General features: G+C 31.5%; 1 protein-coding gene and 1 long non-coding RNA gene across 4 annotated transcripts in view; one reads left to right on the top strand and one right to left on the bottom strand.

Annotated features, from left to right (window-relative positions):
• Positions 1 to 23,629, top strand: part of LOC146530182 (uncharacterized) — a 189,937-nt gene that overhangs the window by 143,045 nt on the left and 23,263 nt on the right. The window lies entirely within an intron of this gene.
• Positions 1 to 23,629, bottom strand: part of LOC146530183 (neurotrimin-like) — a 79,950-nt gene that overhangs the window by 15,338 nt on the left and 40,983 nt on the right. For both annotated transcript variants that reach the window (XM_085200408.1, XM_085200409.1), the window contains exon 3: positions 2,793 to 3,022. In XM_085200408.1, the coding sequence (XP_085056534.1) occupies positions 2,793 to 3,022 (230 nt within the window). The remainder of the gene's footprint in view (positions 1 to 2,792; positions 3,023 to 23,629) is intronic.

The raw sequence follows: 23,629 nt of genomic DNA on the forward strand, positions 1-23,629 counted from the left end.
TTGGTCAACCTAGCGTAAAATGAATATAAAATTTTAATCCTGTAATAAAGATGATATATATAAATGAAACAGTTTATGTCAATAAGGAAATAAATAAGAAAACATAAAAAATCTACAACTACATATAAATAGTTAACGAAGATATTAAACCACCAAAACAAAGAAGTACAGGAACCAGGTGGCCTAGAAGTTGGTTTCTAATTAAATTAGCTGAAAGTAGGTTACGACCTCGAACGTGCATGGTATTGAATAAAAATCCGAACTTATGAATCTCGTTAGTGAAACCTGTTGGAACAGTAAATGGTACTTGAGATCGCGGTGCAATTGCACAAACACTGTTAGACGCGCCATTGCATCTGGCGTCTGCATTTCCATTACCGTATTATCTGAGTTGCCCGCCCACACTCCACAGTTCTCGTTAGGCGGTATTAAGAATTTATTATATAGGCAATTAGATTTTAATTTTTTTATGAATTCACGCTTTATTCCGTACATAGCAGGGTTGCCAGTGGGAACCTGTGAACCTAGTGCTAAGACACTACGTTGTTCATTAAGACACTTTCGTAGAAGCTGATTTTTTTCAGTATATTAAAAAATATATATTGGCATCGTTGCACATTGGGGAACCTTGGAACTGTACACCCAATGGTCATAGATTCCATTCTGAGAAAAAAAAACAAATTTCTCTCGCTTTGTCCCAAAAATCTTTATGCAGGTTAAACGATGAAACTCCAAAAAATATATAATATATTCAAAACAATAAACAAAAGTTGAAACTGAAAAAACAACTGCAAATGTAAGGCTAACATAAAACGAGCTTCACGAGACGGTCATAAACTTGATTAAACACTGTAGCTATAGCGTCATGCAATTCATTTAATTAGTTCGGTAAATATGGAGTGGAATATTAAAATATTATATAACTAGTTTATTAGAGAACGCCGTTTAAATAATGTATAGAACATGACATCTATTATTGTAAGCATGTTACTGTTACTGTAAGCGTGACGGTTGTTCCCACGGGTTCGATTCTTACTCGAGAGAATGAATTATTATTCATTAATATTTTCATTTATTGACTCTGATAACAAGGGAAAGCGCAGCGTTGAGTTCTACCACTCAATACACAATACCTCATCCGGAGGAAAGTAGAAAACGGAGTGTCTTAACTCTAGGTTCCCTCCACCTATTCTGCTAACGGCAACCTGTCAAAAAACTTTAAATCTAATCTAAACAACCACCAACATAAGTAGAAGAATAACAAAATAAAGCAAGGATAGCCATCATTGCGAACGGCCTGAAGCGCTCGCGGCCGTCAGCCTCCTCGTTAGCCAGACCTGATATTTATGTGGAAGACGGTATCACGGCCTAATGAGACTTTTATTTATAAAGTTGCTCTCACAATAGGGACTTTAAACTTGCATTGTGCTATTGTTACGTTTCATTTTAAACGAGGATTTTGTGGTACACCGCTATGTAAATTGGACGTTGGTTTCGGAATAAGGGGAACTCGTTAGTGTGTACGTGGGCTTTTCTATTTTTTTGTAAGTGTATGCATTATCTATGTGTTTTTAATATCATTTGGAATTTGAATTTGTTTTTTTTTATGGTGTTTGTATGGGGTAGATGTTTTGGGTTAAGTAGATGGAATATGTTTATTTATTTTAATATTCTTCAGCTTCACGTTGTAATGGTAGCTAGGTAGGCAGAGGGAACCTGGGAACCTAGCATTAAGATACTTCCAATAACCACAGAATATTCCTTTCCTTTTATGTCAGTTTTAAAAGAAAATTATTTGCAAAATTATATATGAATGTGAAACATTTCAAAGTAAATGCTAATTAAGTATGTCTTAAAATAAATAAAGAAGTCTTATTATTTTCAAAAACTTTGAGGGTAACTAACTAATATGTATGTAAAATAAACGTCTCTATAATATATTAAATATCTAAAAGACTGTGCAGTTAGCTACTAAAATATATTTTATACGTTATTTTAAGTTCATTTTGCTACGAAACTAGAACCTCATTTCGGTAACAAGACCGTCTGGATAACCTGAAGCTCTGAGCTTTGCACATCTACAAGATTTGTTAGAACATTTAGAATATAATGACATAGTCTTTTAAGATATACTATATATTTTAAATATATTAGTGACACTATTATATGGTATGTTACGAGTGATGCTCATACTTTTCGTTTCATTGCTCTGCTGTCGAACCAAAGCGCGATTGAGATTTCAGAGTTCGGCAGAAGGTGGGGAACAGAGTGTCTTAACACTAAATTCCCTCTGTCTACACTGCTGAGTGCGGGGTACAGCATGAAGCTGATTTGATTTGACTTTTTTATAGATGCACCTTAATATACAGGGTGGAATTGTCAGCACCACTTTAAATGAAACCACAGTTTTAACTACTCTATAAAAGCCTAATATAATTCGGAAAAAAAATAATTCCCAAAAATAAAAAAGTTATTTTTTCAAACAAAATAAATAATAAAATTATCGTTTTATAGGCACGCACACACTTACCTGTCAAATCGGAAACGTCGTACACGTATGTGTGCGTCACACGAAATACAGGTATGGATAAAAATCGTGAAATGAAAAAAAAATCCTACGTCCAAACTGTTGAGGTACCTTGATTAATTTCTTAGGTGTGGGTTTGAAATATATTACCCTATATGCAGTTTCAATAAAAGAAGCGCTGCCTCTTCCACCCTGTATACATATCTCTACGTAAAGGAAAAATGTACTTATGGTAATAAGCTATTAGAAACAAAAGTACACTCACAGTTTTATTTCCTAAATTTTTCACTCGACAGTTTAAATATGCTGTTTTTCCGAGTAGCGCGGTCACATTTTTTGAGGCCGCCAAATCGAAATAGGGCCCCGTGCGGGGCGTAGGCCGAGGTGCATCGGCTATCGCCACTCCTGGTCTTATGACGTTATCGGCCGCAGGTGGCGACGTTACCGAAGTATTCGACGGCAGTCCTTTGCCAAGTTCTCTTTGTGCTGATGACACTGGAAAGAAAAAAATACTAATGTAATATTATATTTTTTAATTAATGTCTTATATAACATCCAAGATCTGGTAGTCAGGGTTTTTAAGTGATGATGACTAGGCTAATGCGCCTCATCGGAGTACACTTCTATGGTGATAGCAATATAAGAAATTTGATTTCATTCTTCCTTACAATTTGTAAGCTCGATGGTTATGGGTTTGATGCCCAACGGGGTGACTTATCATATTTCATTTATTTCCATTTCCTCCCACTGGTAGGAGGCATTAAGTTCCACCACTCAATATGCAATGTCTCGAAAATTCGGTGCAAATTAAAGAATGGAGTTTCTTAACCGTAAATTCCTTTCGCTCATTCTTTTATGCAGAAAAAGCATGGAATTGTACTTTTTTTACTTAGTATATATAGATATCAACGTTGTTAAGTTTATATTCATATTGAAATACCCAGAATTATTATATTCTACGGTAATAAGTAACAAATCAATTATTATTAGCTCTCTTTGATCTTTATCGTATCGATTTTAAATTTATAAAGTTTACTTTAGCGTTTCTGATTAAATAAACTTTGTAAAATTAGAAAAGGGTTGTATAATTATAATGCCTTTTAGCAGCAAAGTATTTTTCTATACCGATTGTTTGACTTTACTTTTATATTAGAAATTTAAAAAAAACAAGCCTTAGAACGGACGCTTTGAAGAAAAATCTGCCTTCTATAGAAGGTTAGGGAACATTGGAAAATAATGAGCTTAAATAACAATACGCTCTTAAAGATACTAGACTTTTATGAAAATACCAACAGTCGTTTGAAATTAAAATAAGATAACAGCTGCGAACAGTAATCCATTTTTTTTTTGCTTTAAAAATTAAATCAAATTACGGGAACCTAGTGTTAACACCCTCCGTTCCCCACTATTATTCCCCCACTGAAATATTTGTTTAAATTTATATTTTCATATTTTCGCTTAAGTGTCGAGACAAAGCAATTTGGCAGAAAATGCGGGATGGACTGTCTTAATATTAGGTTCCCTTTGCCTACTTTGCTGTTTGCGGGATACAGAGGGAAGCTGCATATACTGGTCCTCATATGCATGTGACCCATTTCTCTCTCCTCAATAAATTACTAAAATATATTACGTATAAAATCTATACATGTTGGTATATTCATTATTTGTTTATTAGTAAACGCGTTGAGTGTAGGCCATTAGTATTGATTTAATGCTTCATTTAATTATACACGTTGACAAGGGTATTATGAAACGTGGCTTATATGTTTTTATTATATTGTTTTAGCGTGTTATTCGTATTTAGTAGAGTAGCAGATATAACATAGTCGGAAGACGTCGTGGGTAGGCAGAGGGGAGAGACACTCTGTTCTCCACTTTTCATAAAATTTTCGAGATATTACGTGTTGTGTGGCGAGACATAACGCCGCGGTTTGTCTTGTTACTAGAGCGAGAAAATGAAAATAATTATCCTGAGTGAAGCAAAAAAACGAATCACGTGTGAGTCGGGTCGCACAACGAAATTTCCCTTACAATTTCGTGTTTGTAGTTCAATACAATTTGTAGGGAAGTACAATTTATAAAATTTCACCAATCTTAGTTTTGTTAGACAGAAAGATAAGGAAAGAAAAAAGAAAGTTATAAAGGTTCTGTTTTTAGAATTTTCGGACCTCAAAAAGAACGAAGGGGAAGCAGTGTAGGACCATTTATTTATTTCTACCACCAGGCACCGAACCAAATATGAACCTAAAAGTATAAGTGAAGTACAAGCTGGAAGCACACTAACTTGCAAAAGTATATAAACTTGTATAACAGAGAATGTACGTACACGTACGACAAGTAAATTTCAAGTGAAATTTAGTGCTTGAATTTTACCTAGAGTGAACACAGAACCTGACAACCATAATATGTAGATCTCCGATTCTTTTGTCGGTGAAGTCGAGACGACGACGCGCATTACGACAACCCGCTTAACTTGGCTCTAATTATCCATTTACGTTTTTGATGGAATTTATATTACAGATTAAAAGATTATAAATTGTTAATTGTTGTTCATTTTATACAAAATGAGTGCAGACACCCGCAAACTTAAGTGTATCAACTTTTATACTACTTCCCGTTGACCCACAATCCTGAAATTAGCACGGAACCCTCGATGGGGAAATCACACTCGCACTTGACCGGTTTTCGTTTTCCCTTAAGTTACGGAATCCTAAAAAAACACAACAAACAAACAAATTAAAACAAAAGTAAGAAATATACGTTGCAGAGTGAGTACTAAGCAATCGTCACCAGCGATGTACGAGTATACCTACATAAGCAATGCCTTTACGTGAACACACCCTGAGCCCTCATTTCGCCCCAATTCCTTCATGTGTTAAAATAAAAGGAAATTTGCATAACGATCGTTGCGCAATTGACATGTTTTACGAGTCTGAATTCATTTTTTGTCATACAAATTGATGCCTTAATTTAAATCTGAAAAAATGTTTTTTGTTGAAATGTTTGAATGGTAGCTTGTAGTAAAAATACAATAAAGTATTATGTCAAATATTTATACAAAATACTCATACGGCTATAGGGTACATATTGTATTGTTTTCAATATATTCACAGGGCGATCAGGTCGTTATGGTGCAGTTGTACAAATGTACAAGTGTATGACATAAACGCGACAGTTGTGAGTTCGATTCCGCCTCGGGGGAATTAACTATTATTTGTTATTTCTTCGCTCTTGTAAATTATAACTTAGATATTTCTAATCGCCGATATGTACAAGTTTGGATTCTGCGTCGTGCTATAATTTAATATCACAAATACAAGAAACCACCAATCATTTAAAACGAGTAAACTCTTACATTACTTATACAGTACACATACAAAATAAATCACACCGTTCTTTTTGTGGATCATATCTTCTAGAAATAATGTGGCTTTCGCCGCAATTCCGCCAACTGTCGCTGCCGGGGTGTTCCGCGGAGATTTACGACAACGACTCTCTCACTAATACTGTTTACTTCGTTAATGGTCAGTTTTATTATTGCGCTTCTTTGCTGTTTATTTGTTTTGCCACCTATAACTCATAACGGCTGACGTAATATGATGGAATAAAGATATGTTAGGTTTTATGTAGCTTCAGAATTTTTTTTTCTTCGAAAATGAATATTATTGTACCATACAGATCTGTTCCTAATATGTCTCGATGGCGTCGGTCTCAAAATATAGGTCATTCCACCAGATAGGGAACCTGGGAACCTAATGTTGAAACTCTCCTTTCCTTTAAGACACTTCCATTTTCCACTTTCCGCCCAATAGTTGGGGCATTCCAAGTCTTATTATTTCTAATGTACTTGTATGTTTTATCTTCTAGATTCTACATAAAACGTAAAATTGAAAAAAAATCTAATACATATAATTATGTATGTAGATGTCATCCAAAAATTCGTAATGAAAGAAAGAAAGATATCAAAGAGACTGTATAACGAGCTCCATGTTATAAATACCTCACAAAAGCATAAGGATATCTCGTTTTAAAATTACATTCAAAAATTATTTTTATGAATTCACTTTGAATTCATGAATTCATACGTTTAGCCTTTTGTGTTGAATATTCATTTAGTTTTCATTGTTACCTTCTTATGTTTTGAGAGTTTTAATTTACCTACTTCAACTTTTTTTTTTACTTTGCGAAAATTATATTTAAGTGAAAAATGTAGTTAAAATTAGTTTTTACTTTGTAAATAGCTTGGGCTGTATGTAATAAGAAAAATATCTAATTAAAAATATCTTGTAGTAAAATTTAGTTAACGTTATTTTTATCTGTGCTATATACGAGTACATATTAAAACGGTTAAACAATTATAATTTTGTAGAATACTATTTATAAGCTTTTATGGGGTTTTTTTTTGTATTTATTTTTCGTTCTCTATTTTCAGACCAATTTTGAGACATTGCGTGTGGACTAGTGGATCTCGTTATCGAGATATTATACCTAGTTATCAGAACAGCGTAATAATAATTCCTGCAAGTGGAAATCGAACTTACAACAATCCACTTAATTAAACAAAAACATAACGCAGCTGAAATATGCAGGTAAAGACAATTTCAATTCATAATATGTAAGGTATTTCATTAATTTGATGTGTCAATGATGCTATGATCATTATGAAAATCCTTTTATACGTTTTCTATGCTGCAGAATTGGAGCAAAATGAAGAGTTAGCAGTGTATGTGCGCTACTTGTCGACACCGTTAATGCTAGTCCCGATATTTATGTTTTTTTTTTTTTTCAGTTTTTTTTATACTTATCTACGACAAAAAGCTGTATTCCATGTTTAGCAGTTCAAGCAGATAGAATCAATTGTTAAAACAATCTTTCGTACGTCCGTCGAAATTTTACGCGCACAGATTTTTTTTAACTATGTATTTAGAACTAAAAAATGTTTTTGGTTTGTATGTAAAGTTCTCACTTTTTGCCGAATTTTATAACTCTAGATCATCGGTAAGGTAATATGTAGGTTTTGATCACGTAGCAAATTTCACACAAAATGCGCCAAATACATTCTAGTACCCTTTGATTGCGTCGACTAAACGATTTAATTTGTTTTAGTTCTCCAGGAGCTGTTAGCCTGGAAATTTGATATTAATTTCATCTTAATACTTCCTCACAATCTTTATAAAAATGGCTAAAGATCTATAAACAAATTTTAAACCAGACCCGAGACAATGAGTTGTCTCTCTTCTGATAAATAAATAATTACTCGAATTAAATTTTTTTTACATTACTAAATATTTTCCAGATTTTATAAATATTTCGTGATATAAAACCCTAAAATGTGCAAGTAGTCTTTTAGGTCACGTGCGACCGCTACCGTTACAAATGACCGCCTGCTTGAAGGTTAATACGTTTCTTTCCTATTTTTGTTCAGCTACTTTTCTATCAACAATAGTCGACAAACATTTAACCTTTTGTGGGCAAATCTTACTAAATAAGAGTAGATTTAGGTAGGTAAGGTAAGTTAAGTTCAATTATTTCTAATTTTAATAATTTATGCTAATCTCTATTTTATTTAAACCTAAATTCTTTATTTCATTACATAAAAAATATGAACCAGAAATGGAAGAAAATATTAAATTAAACACAGCAACGAGAAAAGCACTCTCGTCCCCTTTGAATAATGAATACCCACCCAGAACATAAAGTCACGTTTTCGTCTTGTCAAAATAAATAGAGACGACTCTAATTGGAAAATGAAATGTGAGTATCGATTCGGTCGAACTTTGTCCTGAAATGTATGGAAAATTCAAGAGAAAACAAATATATGGTCAGCCAGTTTGCAAACTGCCGAAATTTAACTTTACTTACAATTCTAGTGGGCTTTGTGTACTTAAAAAAGTCATTTTGCCATTTATAAATATTATATTAGACTCTATTGTACTTGGCATGAAAGAGCTCTCGTTGGCTAGAACAAACTAAGCCGACAGATGTTGCGGCCGAAATTTCTTTTATGTTTATGTTTTAAATTCTGGTTGCCCATTCCCTTAGAATGGGTAATATTTTTATGAAAGGGAAAAATATTTTGTTTTACGTCTCAAAACATTATTTTGTCGTATACGTATATAATTAACATAGAAAAACAAGTCAACACATATATTATAATGAAATAGAGTCAACAATATTTAACCTACAAAATGAATCATAACGTAGAAATATAGCACAGAATGAAAACAAAGGGTATATTTAAATATCAAAAATTAATGCATAAAAATTAATAGAATGCTTCTTATCTATTAAAAAGTTACTTCAAATAAAATATCAACAAAATAAACCACATCATCTATCATTTAAAAAAAATTCCAAAATGTCTAACCTAAAAAATCCTGTCATCATCATCATCATCCATCTGTTTTATTACGAAAGAGAGAAAATTTCACTTGTTTCTTCTTAATAGAAGCAAGAGTTTATGTTTCATCCCTTTATAGCGACATAGCCGCTGGGTTCTTTTGCGTAATGACGAATCGTTATTTTTCGACCCCAAACTTCAAAATACAAAATAATTTAATATGAGATGACCTCATTCCTTTTTTCAACGTTCCATGAAGTACTTACATTATATTCTCTTTGTAAAAGCTAACAAAACGTCAGTCATTTCAGGTTACATTTGAATAGTTAAAGTTGAATAAAAAATTGAGCTTTAATAACGAGGTATTAATTTTTTATTTTTTAAGCTAATGATTTGGTGTATTTTGTCTCAACTCTAATGAAAATATTATTTGATGAACTTAAAAATGTTAAGGGAAATCGTAGCACAGTGGCACAGGGTCAGTAGCTGATTAAGAACGACGGTTGTGCGTTCGATTCCCATTCGGGGGAATGCGCAACCTATTTAATTTCCTCAATATCTCAAATATTAGCTGGTGCGTAGGGAACGGAGAGTTTTACTACTACGTTCCTGCTGTCTACATTTAAAAAAATAAACATTCCATAATAAATGCAAATTACTATAACACACGTATATAATTGTACACATATTGCAAACGTAAAAAAATGCTATAATTCTCGTTTCCAAAGTAATAAAGACACGTGTCAACCTTTCATCATCCAAAGTTAAATTAGGTAACGTAAAAATATTTTCATATTATGACCCTGAAGCCTTTTCACCCACGTACGTCCCGAAGTTCCTCTCGAGGAAATCGAATAATGTAAAATATCTTTCCTAATATATTATTTACATTAGTAATGTTCATTATTGTTTTATTTATAGAAAATTATGATTTTCGTATAATATATTTAATAACGTTTCGTCAAACTACTTATACTTAGAAGAATCGTTACTTATTTGTGCCTTTAGTTTTTTTTTGTTCAAACTCTTGTTTTCATCAACAGAATAACTTAACACTAGAAGCGCCGCCGTCCCATTTTTGACCCAAACGCAAGGTTGATTGTATATAACTTTTTTATTTGTTAATTTATGTAGATGAAATTTTTTTACTATTACCAATTTTACACCTTTATTTAATTAAAAATATAAATAATTTTATAGCAGTCATACTTTTTGAAAAAAAATTAGATATACCTAGAACTGCCGCTGGGTCATTTTTGTCCCGTCATTATTATTTTATTATTTGAGGGTATAATTTGCATATTTTCATGGCTCGGGGACGAGGTGGAGGGGAAAGGGCAATGCGGGGGCGGAAAAAAATTTAATAGTAGGTTTAGCAGTCAATGCCTAAGTTTTTAGGGTTCTGTAGCTTTTAAGGAAAAAAAAACCCTTATAAGATCATTTTTTTGTCCATCCGTCTGTCTGTGCCTTTATCTCAGGAATGCTTGGAGAAATCGAGTTGATACTCATATGAGTATATGAATATGAACTATATGACGATCTACAGTCCCTTGATTTCAGATATGACCATTTATATAGTAAAAAACCTGTATTTCGACACTATAAAGGGAATCAAATTAATAAGGTACTTTCAGTTAACTTAGAATTATGAAATTTGGCAGCTAGCATCTACATGTAGTACTAGTACAGGAAAAAATCTGAAAACTATACATTTATGTATAAATCTTAAAAAATAATAGCTTGAAAAGTGGGGTAAAATTGGTCAATACTAAATTTTGCCGCTAGTCCAAGTGAGGTATCATATGAAAGGATGATTAAGCTAGGCTTGAATTTCAGAAAAACACTTGATACCAAATGTGGGCAATTGTAGGGTAGGTAGAGGGAACCTGGGAACCTAGTGCTATGCACTCCGCTGGCATTTTCCGCCGAATTCTGGAGGCATTATCACGCAACGTTATAAATCATCTGTGATGTATCACTGATGAAGAATATATTAATGCATTACTTGGCCTACTAATAATATTAACTAATTTCAATAACTTATAATTTTGTAAGAGTTATTCAGTTAGTTGTCACGACCTTAGAGCGTATTAGAAATATTTGATTCTTTCTTTGTGTTTTATTTTTTGGTACTTTTATGTTTGTTAAAGAATAAGAATTGATTATTAAATATGGTCTACATATTTTACGAATTATTTTAATAATATTTTTTTTGTATTATACCAACAATCAACATAATAAGTAGAATGGGACAAATTTGTCACGACGGCGGTTCAAGGGGGGTATCAATCTTCGGCACTTCTAGTGTTAAATGAGAAATGTAATAATTATATTCTTATTATTATTTTAAAATACATATTTTGTATCTTTACGCTGTATCCTGTACATAGGTAGGGAGAATCAGGGAACCTAGTGTTTGACATTCCGTTAACATTAAGATAACGTTCCTGACTTTCTGCCGAAGCCTGAAGTCAACATGGTGTTCTATTTTTTTGTAATATATATGTAAGTAATTACAAATATTAAAGTATAACATATTAATATGTTTTATACAATAGAAGGAAACGATATTGATAGTAGGCATATACATAAGTCAATTAATCATAACCTCCTGTGAGAACTCGTACACCTGTGATTTATATATAAATATAATATGTACAGAAATATATCAATATTTATATATAAATATTGATTTTGAGCATTTCATTGGATGAATTATATTAAGATAAATATGATTTTATTATTTAGTGAAAGAGAAGTTGCAAATAAATAATATCAAAAGGTTGTAAATCTAGTAACTAGATTTTACTCTAAAAGGGGACTTTTTGTTTTTTTTTCTTTTTTTTAGTTTTTTTATTTCTCCGCCATAATTTTTCATTATTAAAAATTATAGAGTAGGGCTATACTAATTTGTGGTGGTCAGGGCATTTACTGCTCTTAAATATTTATTTAATTACAAAATTATCCACTTTCTTAAAAAAAAATATATTTTTTTTTACGTCATTTTGTTACAAATACAAACATACATAACACTACCCTATTGTAACACACAATTGTCAATATTATATTATTCAACAAAACCTACTAAAGGTCACGTTTATAAATTATTCTTCACCAAAGGCTGAAGTTAGAACTGAGAAGCTAAGCAGGTAATGCTACTAAATAATTCCAGAGGATGATGCTTGATATTTTTAAAAATGCCCAATAAGGAATAAAGTTTTCTCGATGCATTTGAGATATATTTCGTAGTGGCTTCACTTCTCTTTTTTCACTCCAACATGCAATCTCTCGAAAATTGGTCAAAAAAGGAGAATAAAGTGTTTTAATATTAGGTTCCTTCTGCCTACATAGTTATGCGTAAAATCATGAAACTGAGAAAGCGTGAAGGTTTTTTGTCATTACCAAATTTCTATATTTAAATAAAAACCATAATATGTGTAATATATTAAACAATTTAAAACAAACGCACGACTACGACTTAGTAAAGTGCTACACGTGTAAAATACTTTAAAGTAACACATAGTGTATGTGAATGTATATATATGGCTTCCCCTTAATGGCAGTATGTGGATTGTGGACAGTACTATGTAATTTTTTATGAGTGCTAATAAATGAAAGTGATTAAATTATCCTTTTTAAAATTTCAAAACATAATTTTGTTGGGAGTAGCTAGCTATGTTTGTTTTATCGTACAAAATGAATTGAGGTGCAGATACGATTCCCGATTTGGCTATAAGTGTGTTTATATAATGTACTGGAAACTATTTATACTATTAAAGAAAATGTGCCTGTATATAAAACATTTTTACGAAAAATTTAAATAGTGGACAGTATTTCTAACATTCTTACAGCACTTGGACGGTTTCCAAGAAGATTGGGTTTGAGTCTCGAATATTTTCTCATTTTTATTTGTTTTTCAAAAATAGTTTTCTTAAAATAGTTTTTTTTATAATAAAAAAAATTGAGACGTTCATAGTGCAGTAGGACAAACTGTAAACTTGTTTAATATTCATAAAGGCGTTAAACACTATATGTTGTCGGTGCGATCTCCGCTCTTGGGGGAAAACATATTCAAGCTGTTTTCATGTCAGGATGTAGAAAAGTCAGAAACAAAGTTGCGACTTTGTTTTTTGGCGGCAACTAGCCTAATGCAAAAATCAAAATACCAAATTATATGTTGGGAACGTAACCTTTTCATATTAGATATTTAGTTATTACATTATTTACTTTATTAATTATATACATTGCTCTGGGGCATGGAGTCGTCATTTGGCAAACATTATTAATGCAAATAGTTAATTAGCATATTTTAATTAACATTGCCATAATAATATGTAAAATAATTTGACAACATTGACAAATATTGTAATTATATTAAAAATTTAACATCTAAAGCTTTTAAAAGTTGATTATGTAATAACGTTCACTGTGAATATAATATGTAAAAACAAAATAGGTTTTTTTTTAAATAGGGAATGTCGCAGCGATACAGCCTCTCACTATTGATGCTACGAGAGATTTGATTCTCACTCGAGTAATATATTTATTTTATTTTCTGGTTTTTGGAAATATGTCACGGCGCGGTGTTGAGCTCCGTCACTAACCACGCAATGTCTTGAAATTTAGGTTGAAAGTGAAAAACGAAGTGTTTTAACCATTTATATTCCAGAATATAGCGCGATTATAAAAAACAATCTTGTGTATAAATAGAAAGAACAATCCAAAGATCTGTTAATACGACAGGTTGTGAGTTCGATTCCCACTCGAGGAAATGAAATATTTAATATGTTCATTTCTTCGCTCTGGTAACGAGGTAAGGCGTGGCATTCTACATGCAATGCTTCAAGGATTCGACGGAAAGTGGAGAACGGAAGTGCCTAATAGGGAAAGAATATAGAAGAAGAGTAGAAAGTGTACAGTATAACACTAGGTCCATAAACACAGCGTGCAGATTAAAAACACTCGTTTAATAAATAAAACTAAAATATTCTTATAACATTTGAGTCGTATAAAATTATTGTCTATCATAGGGCTTTGTGAAATCGAATCCTTCTTAAAAAGGCTTCACCGGTTCATTTTTATCAAACTGTTCCGTAATATGACTGTACTGAAAGCAATATTTAAATGATACGAGTATACGAGATATAATATAACGTGAAATTTCTATACGATTCAAAAATATATAATTTCTACCATAAGCTTAAATAATAAAAACACCAAATTAGTTTTTTTATTTTTTATTTTGTTTCTTTTAGCTTGACGCTGTAACCTGCTCTATAGTTTTAAAACACTTCTGTTCCTCATTTCAATTTCAGAGGATTCTTGAAGCCGCCGTAACCTTCTCTATAGTTTTAAAACATTTCCGTTCCTCATTTCAATATCAGAGGATTGCATGTTGCATGTTGAATGGCGTAACTTAACGCCGCGCCTCGTTACTTGAGCGATACACTGAAAATATTAAATATTTCATTCCTTTGAGTGGGAATGGAACCCTCAACCGTCGCGTCTACATTCACACTTGTCCTCTTGCGCTACGAAGGACATCACAATCATAACAAAATAAACACACACTTGAAATGTATGTATGTATAAATAAACGAATTACTCAAAAATAAAGTAAATATAATTTGGTATGCCGTAAAATACTCGTATAATAGAATAGTAAACTTATTTCTCATAATAGCGTACGCGAGTTTCTTATTAGCGACACGATCACGAAATAGGTCGCGGAATACCGGCCCGACAACGTAATTAGTATACAGTTGAGCTAGCTTTACATGTTGGCCCAATATACCAATTCTATTGTAGTTTGTTGAGTATATTGGCTTGGAATTCGAAAAAAAATATTGTGAAATAAATTTTAAGATCGGTATGGCGTAGCAGAACTGTGTCTAATTGTCTTCGATTTCCCTTTGGAAAGTCTCTGGAAAAATTAGCAGAAAGAGAGTAAGGGAGTGGTTTAACACTAGATTCTTTCTGTTTACTTGTTTTATTAGATAAACAATTTTTGATATTATATTACTTACATGCTTATACTTTTAATAAGGTAAATATAACAAACTCACTTTTCGTTAGAAATCTTCTTTTCGAACCAACGTTATTATGAAATTTTAATAAATTTTATATTATAAGAATTGTATTTCGCCTACTCATTTATACTTATTTTGAATATACTTGAAGAAAAATGTAAGTATTTAAATAAGTTAAGTTATTAGTTTCAAAGTTCTTTTTGATTAAAAATGAAGCTTTAGATAAAAAAAACGTATGTTATTCCCCAACATGCATTTGTAGTAAGTGATAGATGACGAAGAAAAACAAAATAGACGTAGAATCCAATAAATATTATAATACAAAATAGAGCTACTTTTTACAAAACCAAATAAAAAACTCAAACATTCGTTCAACTTGGAGCCAACAGAACAATAGTTGGCAGAATGAAAATTACTACATTTCTTTATCTTCCTTCATTAAATTCCGGTTCTATTTACATAATGCTGCAACGTGATGTATTAATTACAGGATAATTAGACGATAAATCACTCGGCTTTGAATGATGCATGGGTATTGTATGTCTGTTCGTGTATTGCTGGTGGAATATGAGTATGGCAATTTGATGAGGTATTCCATATAGATTACAGATACGTTTTCGGTCTTGGTAAATGTAATTTATATGAAATGTAAAACTTAAAAAAAACCGCTAAGCCTAAGCTCTAGAAATTTTCAGCAGGTAATTAATATTTTCGTAGAGCATAAGTGAGTATTAGGAAAGGAATTTTAGAAAATCCGAGGGGGAATCAAATAGGGGTTAAAATTTTCATGAAATATCGTCGTTTTTCAAAATAAAATGAGACAGTCGTGGTGCAGGGGGACTAGCGTGCAATTGTAAACGCGAGAGCTTGCGGGTTTGGTTCTCACTGAAAGATATGAAATATTTAATATTTTAATGAGAACAAAGTGTCTAACACTACGTTTATAGGATAAAACCTAAAGCTGATATACTCTGTGCGATCTTTAAAAAATCAAATTATAATATATTAAAAAATATGTTTTTTTTTACGTCAACAGTTAATATTTTGGCACAAATTTTTTGTCCTACTAAATTTGTTACAAAAACATATTATAATCACGCAACTTTCGTTCTCTGTTCGCTCATTACTGCGATTAACAAAATTGTTTGCAAGTATACGGCACTGCGCCATTCCACGATCGCCTATTAGTTGCTTAGCTACACGCACATTTTACATTTATATATATATAATTATTTATTAACAGATATATATAGTAGATAGATATATATATAATATATATATAAAGATACATGTTATTTCTTGATAAAACCAATTATAGAGTTATATATCGCAGTGAATTAAATTTTGTAATTTTGCTACAGCAAAATAATAATGATAATAATGATATTCAATTTACATAACCGTACAATTCACATAATGTTGAGAATGATTATTAAATAAAAAATAATTTTATCAGAAATATTTCTTAATTCCTTTTTAAAGCATTATCTATATATATAAAATCGAAAGGTCAGTCACTCATCACGAAATCTCAGTAACTACATGTGCTGGGAATCTGAAATTTTGCATAGGAGTTATTTATAGGACGTAGGTGCTTGCTTGCGGGAATTTGCAATATTCGACTTCTAAGGGGTTGTTTTTGGGGAACGAAAGTTTGTATGAAACTTCGTTACTACAAATGCTAGGAGTCTCAAATTTTGCATGGACGTCACTTATAGGACGTAGACACTCATGGAGACAGAAATGAATAATACCGTAGTTCACGCAGGCGAAGCCGCGGGCGGGCCGCTAGTTATAATGATAAAAACGTGACTGAACCATTAAGTTAATCATTATCAATTAATTTCAATTTATTTAGATATTAATTAAAATTAATTGATAATAATTGTTGAGAAGTAAAATTTAGTTATTTTTTCCTAAAGATTGTTTTTACTGGCACAGCAGTAACAACTGTACTATAAAATATAGACAAATTCATAGAGTAGGGACATATTCACTGTATAACAGCCTATTCCATAAATATTTAATTTAAAATATTATGTATAATTAAAAGTAATACATAATAACTAAACAAGAATTTAACTAATTAAGAATCATAGTTCTATCTTAACAAATGAAAGAAACTTAGAATATCAAACCAATTGACCCTCAGTAATCCCTATATGTATTGTATTCACGTTAACACAACACGTTCGCCCTAGCGGGATAATCGCTCAATAGCGTGCTAGCCTAACCACCTTTCAGTACCGACCTCAATCAAATTTATTGGACAACAGTGTTGCGTTCTCTTATAAAGTCCCGTACTAAAACAAAAGTTTAGAACACACAATTATGAATTTTGAATCCATTTTTGTTTACAGAGCCGCTATTAGGCAATTAATTTTATAGCATCAGAATTTCCACGGAACCGACAACGATTATTCCGTAATTTGAAAAGTTATTTGAATATTTAGACTGCGGGCGAAAATGAGTTTTAGTTTCATGACCTATTATTACAATATATTCTATTTTGATTAAATATTAGACATTGTAAATGAATGAGGGGTATCAATTATAATACAAATCATTCATTTTATACTGAACTAGATTTAACCCTGTGTTCGAATAGATATACAACTAAGATACATTCCAGGTACCCAAGGCAACTTTGACCGCAGGTACTGCAAGTTATGTCAAAACAATTTACGGTATGTAATATATCCAGTAGGTTCCCTGTGGAAGTGAATTAACATAAAATCATTTTTTTTCCATTCAAACCAATAATTCCTGAGATTAACACGTTCAACCAAACAAACTCTTCACTTTTTTAATATTAGTACAAATATTTATAAACATTTTTTCTACAAAACTAAGTTGAAATCAATATAAAAGAAATGAAATAAAACCCTTTCAATTCTTCCGCTAGAATGTTCAGATCTCTTTTAATTCTTCGAGTAGCTAAGAAACTGATCCGAGCGCTTACTGGAAGGGACGTGCCCCGATTGTATGAGCGTGCCATCCCCCGGGATCAGTAATCCTGGATAGTTCGGGGTAATGGAGGGAATTTTATCGAAGGAGCTTTGTAGGCGCCTCTTAAACCTGCTGCATTTGGCTGATATTAAAAGTTTCGGAAAGTCTTATGGGGTGTCTGCTTCGATTGTTTGGCCACATAGTGAATGAAGTTATGTGTCTATTTTTGTGCTAAAAGAGGGTTTTAATAGATTTTTTTAAATAATTTTAAATATGTTTTTTTTTATATTCTGTACTATACTTACTTTTTTCTTCAGTGTCAATATAAAAAATAAAATAAAATATATAGCTTCTATAAATTGCTTAAAAAATTAAAATCTTATAGAAGTATACATAGGTATGTATTAAAAACGACATGAAAAAAAATAGGTTTATCACAAATACAAATATCTAAATTACTTAGTAATCTAGGTCTACGTTATTTAATTTCTCAATTAATCAAGAGCCCAACCAACAAAACATAAATTCTAGTACTAAAATGGTAAAATATAATTAAAGGAATGCACGACCCTCTTAAATTTGGGTCGGGCCCGCCGTATCAATGTTTGCGAACAATTCGAACGGTGCTTTTGTAGTTTGTATAGAATATTACAAATCCTTTATTTGTTCATACGAGTACAATACAGTTTTTGCGGTTTATATTCGACATAGTAGAAACATAAATGTTTGGAATGTGATCTTACGAATCGTGATGTGATATAATATACGAAAACTGAAGCAAACCCTGGCAAGCGTTGGGGTTAATGCCAGGAGGAAGATGAGAATACAGAAAAGGGAATATAAATTAGGTATAACATAAATATAGCTGAAGAAATTAATGTTAAACAAATAAGAACCATTTACTATATTTTAAACAATTTAGCTTCTATTTCTCTATAGATTGGTAAGGAACCTAGTGATAAAACACTTGAGTCTTCATTTTTAATTTAATTTTCGTCCGTTAACCGTCAAATGCTGTCTCACAGCTGACAAATAAAATAATGTTTATTAAAACACTAGCGGCCCCCGCACAACTTTCTCTCGCTAGAACAATATGAATATTTATTTTATATAATATACCTAAGTGTATTTAGGGAAAATTGTTTGATTATTTTAGTATTCTTACATATTATAGAAGCAATTATTATGAAAATCTATAACGTGTTCAACAAATTCGTCATTGTGACGTTAGTATAGCGTGAGCAATCGCCATTTCGAAGGTACTTCCGTTGTATGGCATCACCATCGATTTGTCAAATAAGTACTACACATTCTTTTCCGTTCGGAATTGTTTTGACAGAAACACTATTGACTATCTCTCAGAACGCTATCGGTGTTTGGTGTCTCTACTTTGGTATTGTAGAGTGCTCTTTTAACATAATACGTAATTTCATACAAATAAAATATATTTCGTTTTGCGTACAAATGTTTATCAATTTTTAAAATTGTATTTTAGAAAAAAAAATGGATAGTATAAGCGGGCGAAGCCGAGCTCCTTTTTTCCGTACGTTTTTTTAAATATTTAATATTTTTAACTAATAATGTATTCTAATTAGCTGCATTCTCTCTTGCCAAATGATCATTGTTAACAATGCCCTTTTATCGTTTAGTAGGGATTTTTTTTTTCATATTTTGCAAAAAAAATTAATACGTATACCGTTTTTATTTTCTCATAGAAAAATATACTTGTTACATTTTTTAATACATCCCCCGAAGAGATCCTTTAGGGCTTGGAGACCTCTACAGAATATTAAACAGACTAACGATTATATGTACCTTTGTCCAACATTACTAATAGCAACTGTAAGGGGAAACAAAAGATAGTAATTACCATTTTTCATGCTTAAACAATATTTAAATAATATTAACCATTTTAAAAACATGCTTTCTACACTTTTTTTCAAAGTATAATGTATTTTACAAGCAAGCTCTATCATTTGATAGCCATATAGCGTTGGTTAGGGAAAAAAATATAATCCACCATTTTGTAGCAGCGGCCATTTTGTATTGACAACAATATTCATTATATTATGTAATTTAATTGTCATCGGAACTGAAGTCGTCATCCTAATTAAAATTCCATCAATAATCCCAAAATAAAGTCAGGCTTGGTCACACAGGGTAATTGGTCAAATCGAGTTTGCAAGATTTCACATACACCAACGCAAATAGTAGATTTCACATTAGTACACCAATATACACGGCAAGTTCTCATTAGCACAGTTGAGAGGTAATAAGCAACCTAAAATATAACAAATAAAAAAACTAAACATTTAATCACGAAAATAAGTCTTCGAGGAATCAATAAATATACAATCAAACAAAAAAAGATACCTCATTATATTCTACAGTCAATACAAATCTAAATAGAAGCTTATTATAACCGCAATTGACTATCTCTTCCACAATACTGAAATAAAAATAAGCTTTTTGTTGCGCAACTACTTATTACAAATACAATTTAGTACAAAAACCTGATATTTGTTATGATTTAATGCATCAGTGTGGTTATTACCATAACATGAGTCCAGACGTGGATCAGAGGCAAAAGCGTGTGGCTGTTTGTGGGTTCGATTCGCACTCGCAAAAGTAACGAGTCTACGACCGGCGTTGAGATCCGCCACTCAAATACCTTTAGAATTAGACAAAAAGTGAAAGACGGAAGTGTCTTAGCGGCAACAGAGGGTTAACATTAGGTTCCCAGGTTCCCTCTGTCTATCTTGCTATATGTGCGTGAAAAATATTTGATACGTGTACAATTTGATAAAAAACAATGATAAAATATATTATCATTTAATGAATCAGTATCGTTATTAAAATAACTTCCATATTATCCGCTACACAAATTACTTTCCACTACGGAGACCGTTAATTCGAGCACTCATAGCATAAATTAGACTAAAACTGGACTAGAACTGTAAAACTATGGTAATTTAAAGGGGGACGGAACTAGTGGGGGGCGATTAACAGAGATACGTTGTTCGGAGCAGTGAGGTGTTTATAACCTGTTTTAATGATACAACCTCAAGCTTTTGTCAACATTTTACTGGGTTTAGTCTAATTTTCTGGATTTTGTATGCGAATGTACTGTTAAAAATGGCTAATTAGCTTATATAAGGTACTAGCGAATGCGCGCAGCTTCGCTTGCGTATTTAGGGGGTGAATTCTAAAAAACCATGAAACACATGTTCAATTAAATATTTTTAAGAGTCTAAATTTCAAATTTTATAATAATCGGTGGCGTTTTAAAGATTTTTCCATACAAACTTTCAACCCCTTATTTGCACCCTTAGGGAGAGAATTCTAGAAAACGATGAAACACGTATTCAATTAAATGCTTTTAAAAATCTGAATTTCAAATTTTATAAAAATCGGTGCCGATTTAAATTTTTTTCCATACAAACTTTTAACCCTTATTTCACTCCTTTGGGGTTAATATTTTTCAAAATCCCTTCTTAGTGGATGTCCAGATTACGAAAGTAAACTTTTGTCCAAATTCCACGTTTCTACGCACAGCGGTTACGGCTGTGCGTGCGTCTTACCTCAGTCAGTGAGGACAAGTCCTTTTATATATATAGATTAGGATATAGAGTCGTAGGCGGGTTATATATTTTTTTGTAAAATTCACCTAATGTAGATATGAACAGAAGGGCCCTCACTTTTAAATGTATTATAAAGGTGTCTCAAAAATAACTCAAGAATACAATTTGTCACCATTTGGGCTGTAAAGTGATGGAAACCATAAAAAATAGAATTCGATAGCTTTCAGTTTAGGGTTAGTAAATGTGTACCTTTACACGTGTTTTCATTATTGATCAATGATTCTACAGTAATAAAAAGCATTGCGGCCACAGTTTAAAAATTTAATTCAAAATATAGTGGAAATAGTGTTCAACTTCGTCAATTATGAGAAGGCCGTTAAAAATATTTGATTTATACTTTTCATTTATTATGTTATATAAAAAAAGGATATATCCTTTTTTTATTTTTTAGGCACTTGTTTTTAGCATTTTGCGAGCACTGACCTAGCATTCTTCAAAAGAGACAAATTAGTCCATTTCCCCATTACATACTTGTTAAATAGAAACTTGCGTGTTGGAGCAACACGCGTTATACTTTGTTCTACATCTAATAAAACACAATGTTAATCTTTCCTCACGAATTAATTTTTGTAAAAATTTTTCATATAAATCTCTTCTATGTAAAATAATTTCGTATAAATAAAAATATAATAAATAAGTATTTTTATGTATAAATACAAAATATGAGTAAAACACATGTATATAGCACAAGCTACCAGATATCTTATCTAATTTACCCAGCAATATCATAAAATCCGAAAATAAACAAATACACCAGACGTAAATCTGAAAAAAGGGGATGAAAATTAATTTTGCTTAAACCTCTGAAAATTCATAGCCGGCTATAGGTTTATTTATAAAGAACTTCGATAACTCGTTACCCCTATAATTAATTTCTGTTAAAAGCTCAAACAATTCGTTTAACCGTTCCACAGTGATAGGTTAAAGGTTCTTTTAGAAGAATAACAGGTTAATTAATTTACTTTGGATAAACGTGTTTACTTATAATATATATTAAAATAAGATTTAGTTTGGTATAGATTTGCTTTTAAGTAAACTCTTGAAGTTATATTTGCAAAATAAAACTGAAAAATGGCATTTTCACTTAAAATCGAGAAAATGAGAGAATTTTTTCGTTTTGATATCGAGGCAAAACGCGGCATTTAGTTACGCCATTCATCAAACAAAAACAAAAAAATTGTCCTATTTAACATAGAAGACTATATTTTTGACTCTTAAATTAAATAATGCCACTTTACTCTATGTTATATACAACATATAAGGGTACAACATATAAGGGTAACAAGCAGTAAATGTTATTATTATAAAATTTTATTGACGATTTTCTAATGCACTATTCTTAGAAGCTAGCGGTAAAGAAAAAAAAACAGTTTCAGAATAGTGAAAGATAACGGGATAATTAGTTTTATTCTTGCTTAATAACTCCCTACAATTAAATTAACCCCACAAGTCACAATTGCTTACTATTTTCTCATATAGTTAAAACAAAATTGGAACAAAACCTATTAATTTCCCGTACGATTGACATGTTGATAATGACAAGTGTTCTACAGCTTTAGATCTGGGATAAAAGAATGCCTTTATTGTCCGCAAATACAGTTCTTTGATTCCATTTCAAATAAGAATAGGTTGGTTGGAAGAAGATGGTAATTCTTTTGATCTTTAAATTTCAATTGAAATCTTGACATTGCTTTGTGGAACGATCGCTGGCGGCGCTTGGTTCGCGTTGAAAATATTTTATTTCAACAAAAAAATCCTTTTTACATCGCGTTTACAGTGACTTTGGTGATTTTATAAGACTTTAGTTTAAATTTTAAAGGATTGTTGTATAACTTTTTGATGTAACCTAGTAAAAGATATTAATTAACAGATTTTATGGGTCATTTCAAAGTGAAATGATTGTCGATTGACACATACTGTGAGTATGTAACATTGAAAGATTTAATTAAGTTGGGAGTAAAATACGTTGTTTCTACCACGGTAACTTTATTAGAAAAGTAATTTATATTATAATTAAAACGTTTAAACCGATGAAAAAACCGAAACAAGTGGTAAATTCGACACGTACTCGTATATTAATTTTAATGCTTAAATAATATTTTTTAATACAGACTCTTTAATAACTGAAGATTTGTCAAACAAC

Source organism: Heliconius melpomene, chromosome 17, assembly GCF_056956725.1.
Source record: "Heliconius melpomene rosina isolate 202511_hmr_F chromosome 17, ASM5695672v1, whole genome shotgun sequence".
Taxonomy (NCBI): Eukaryota; Metazoa; Arthropoda; class Insecta; order Lepidoptera; family Nymphalidae; genus Heliconius; species Heliconius melpomene.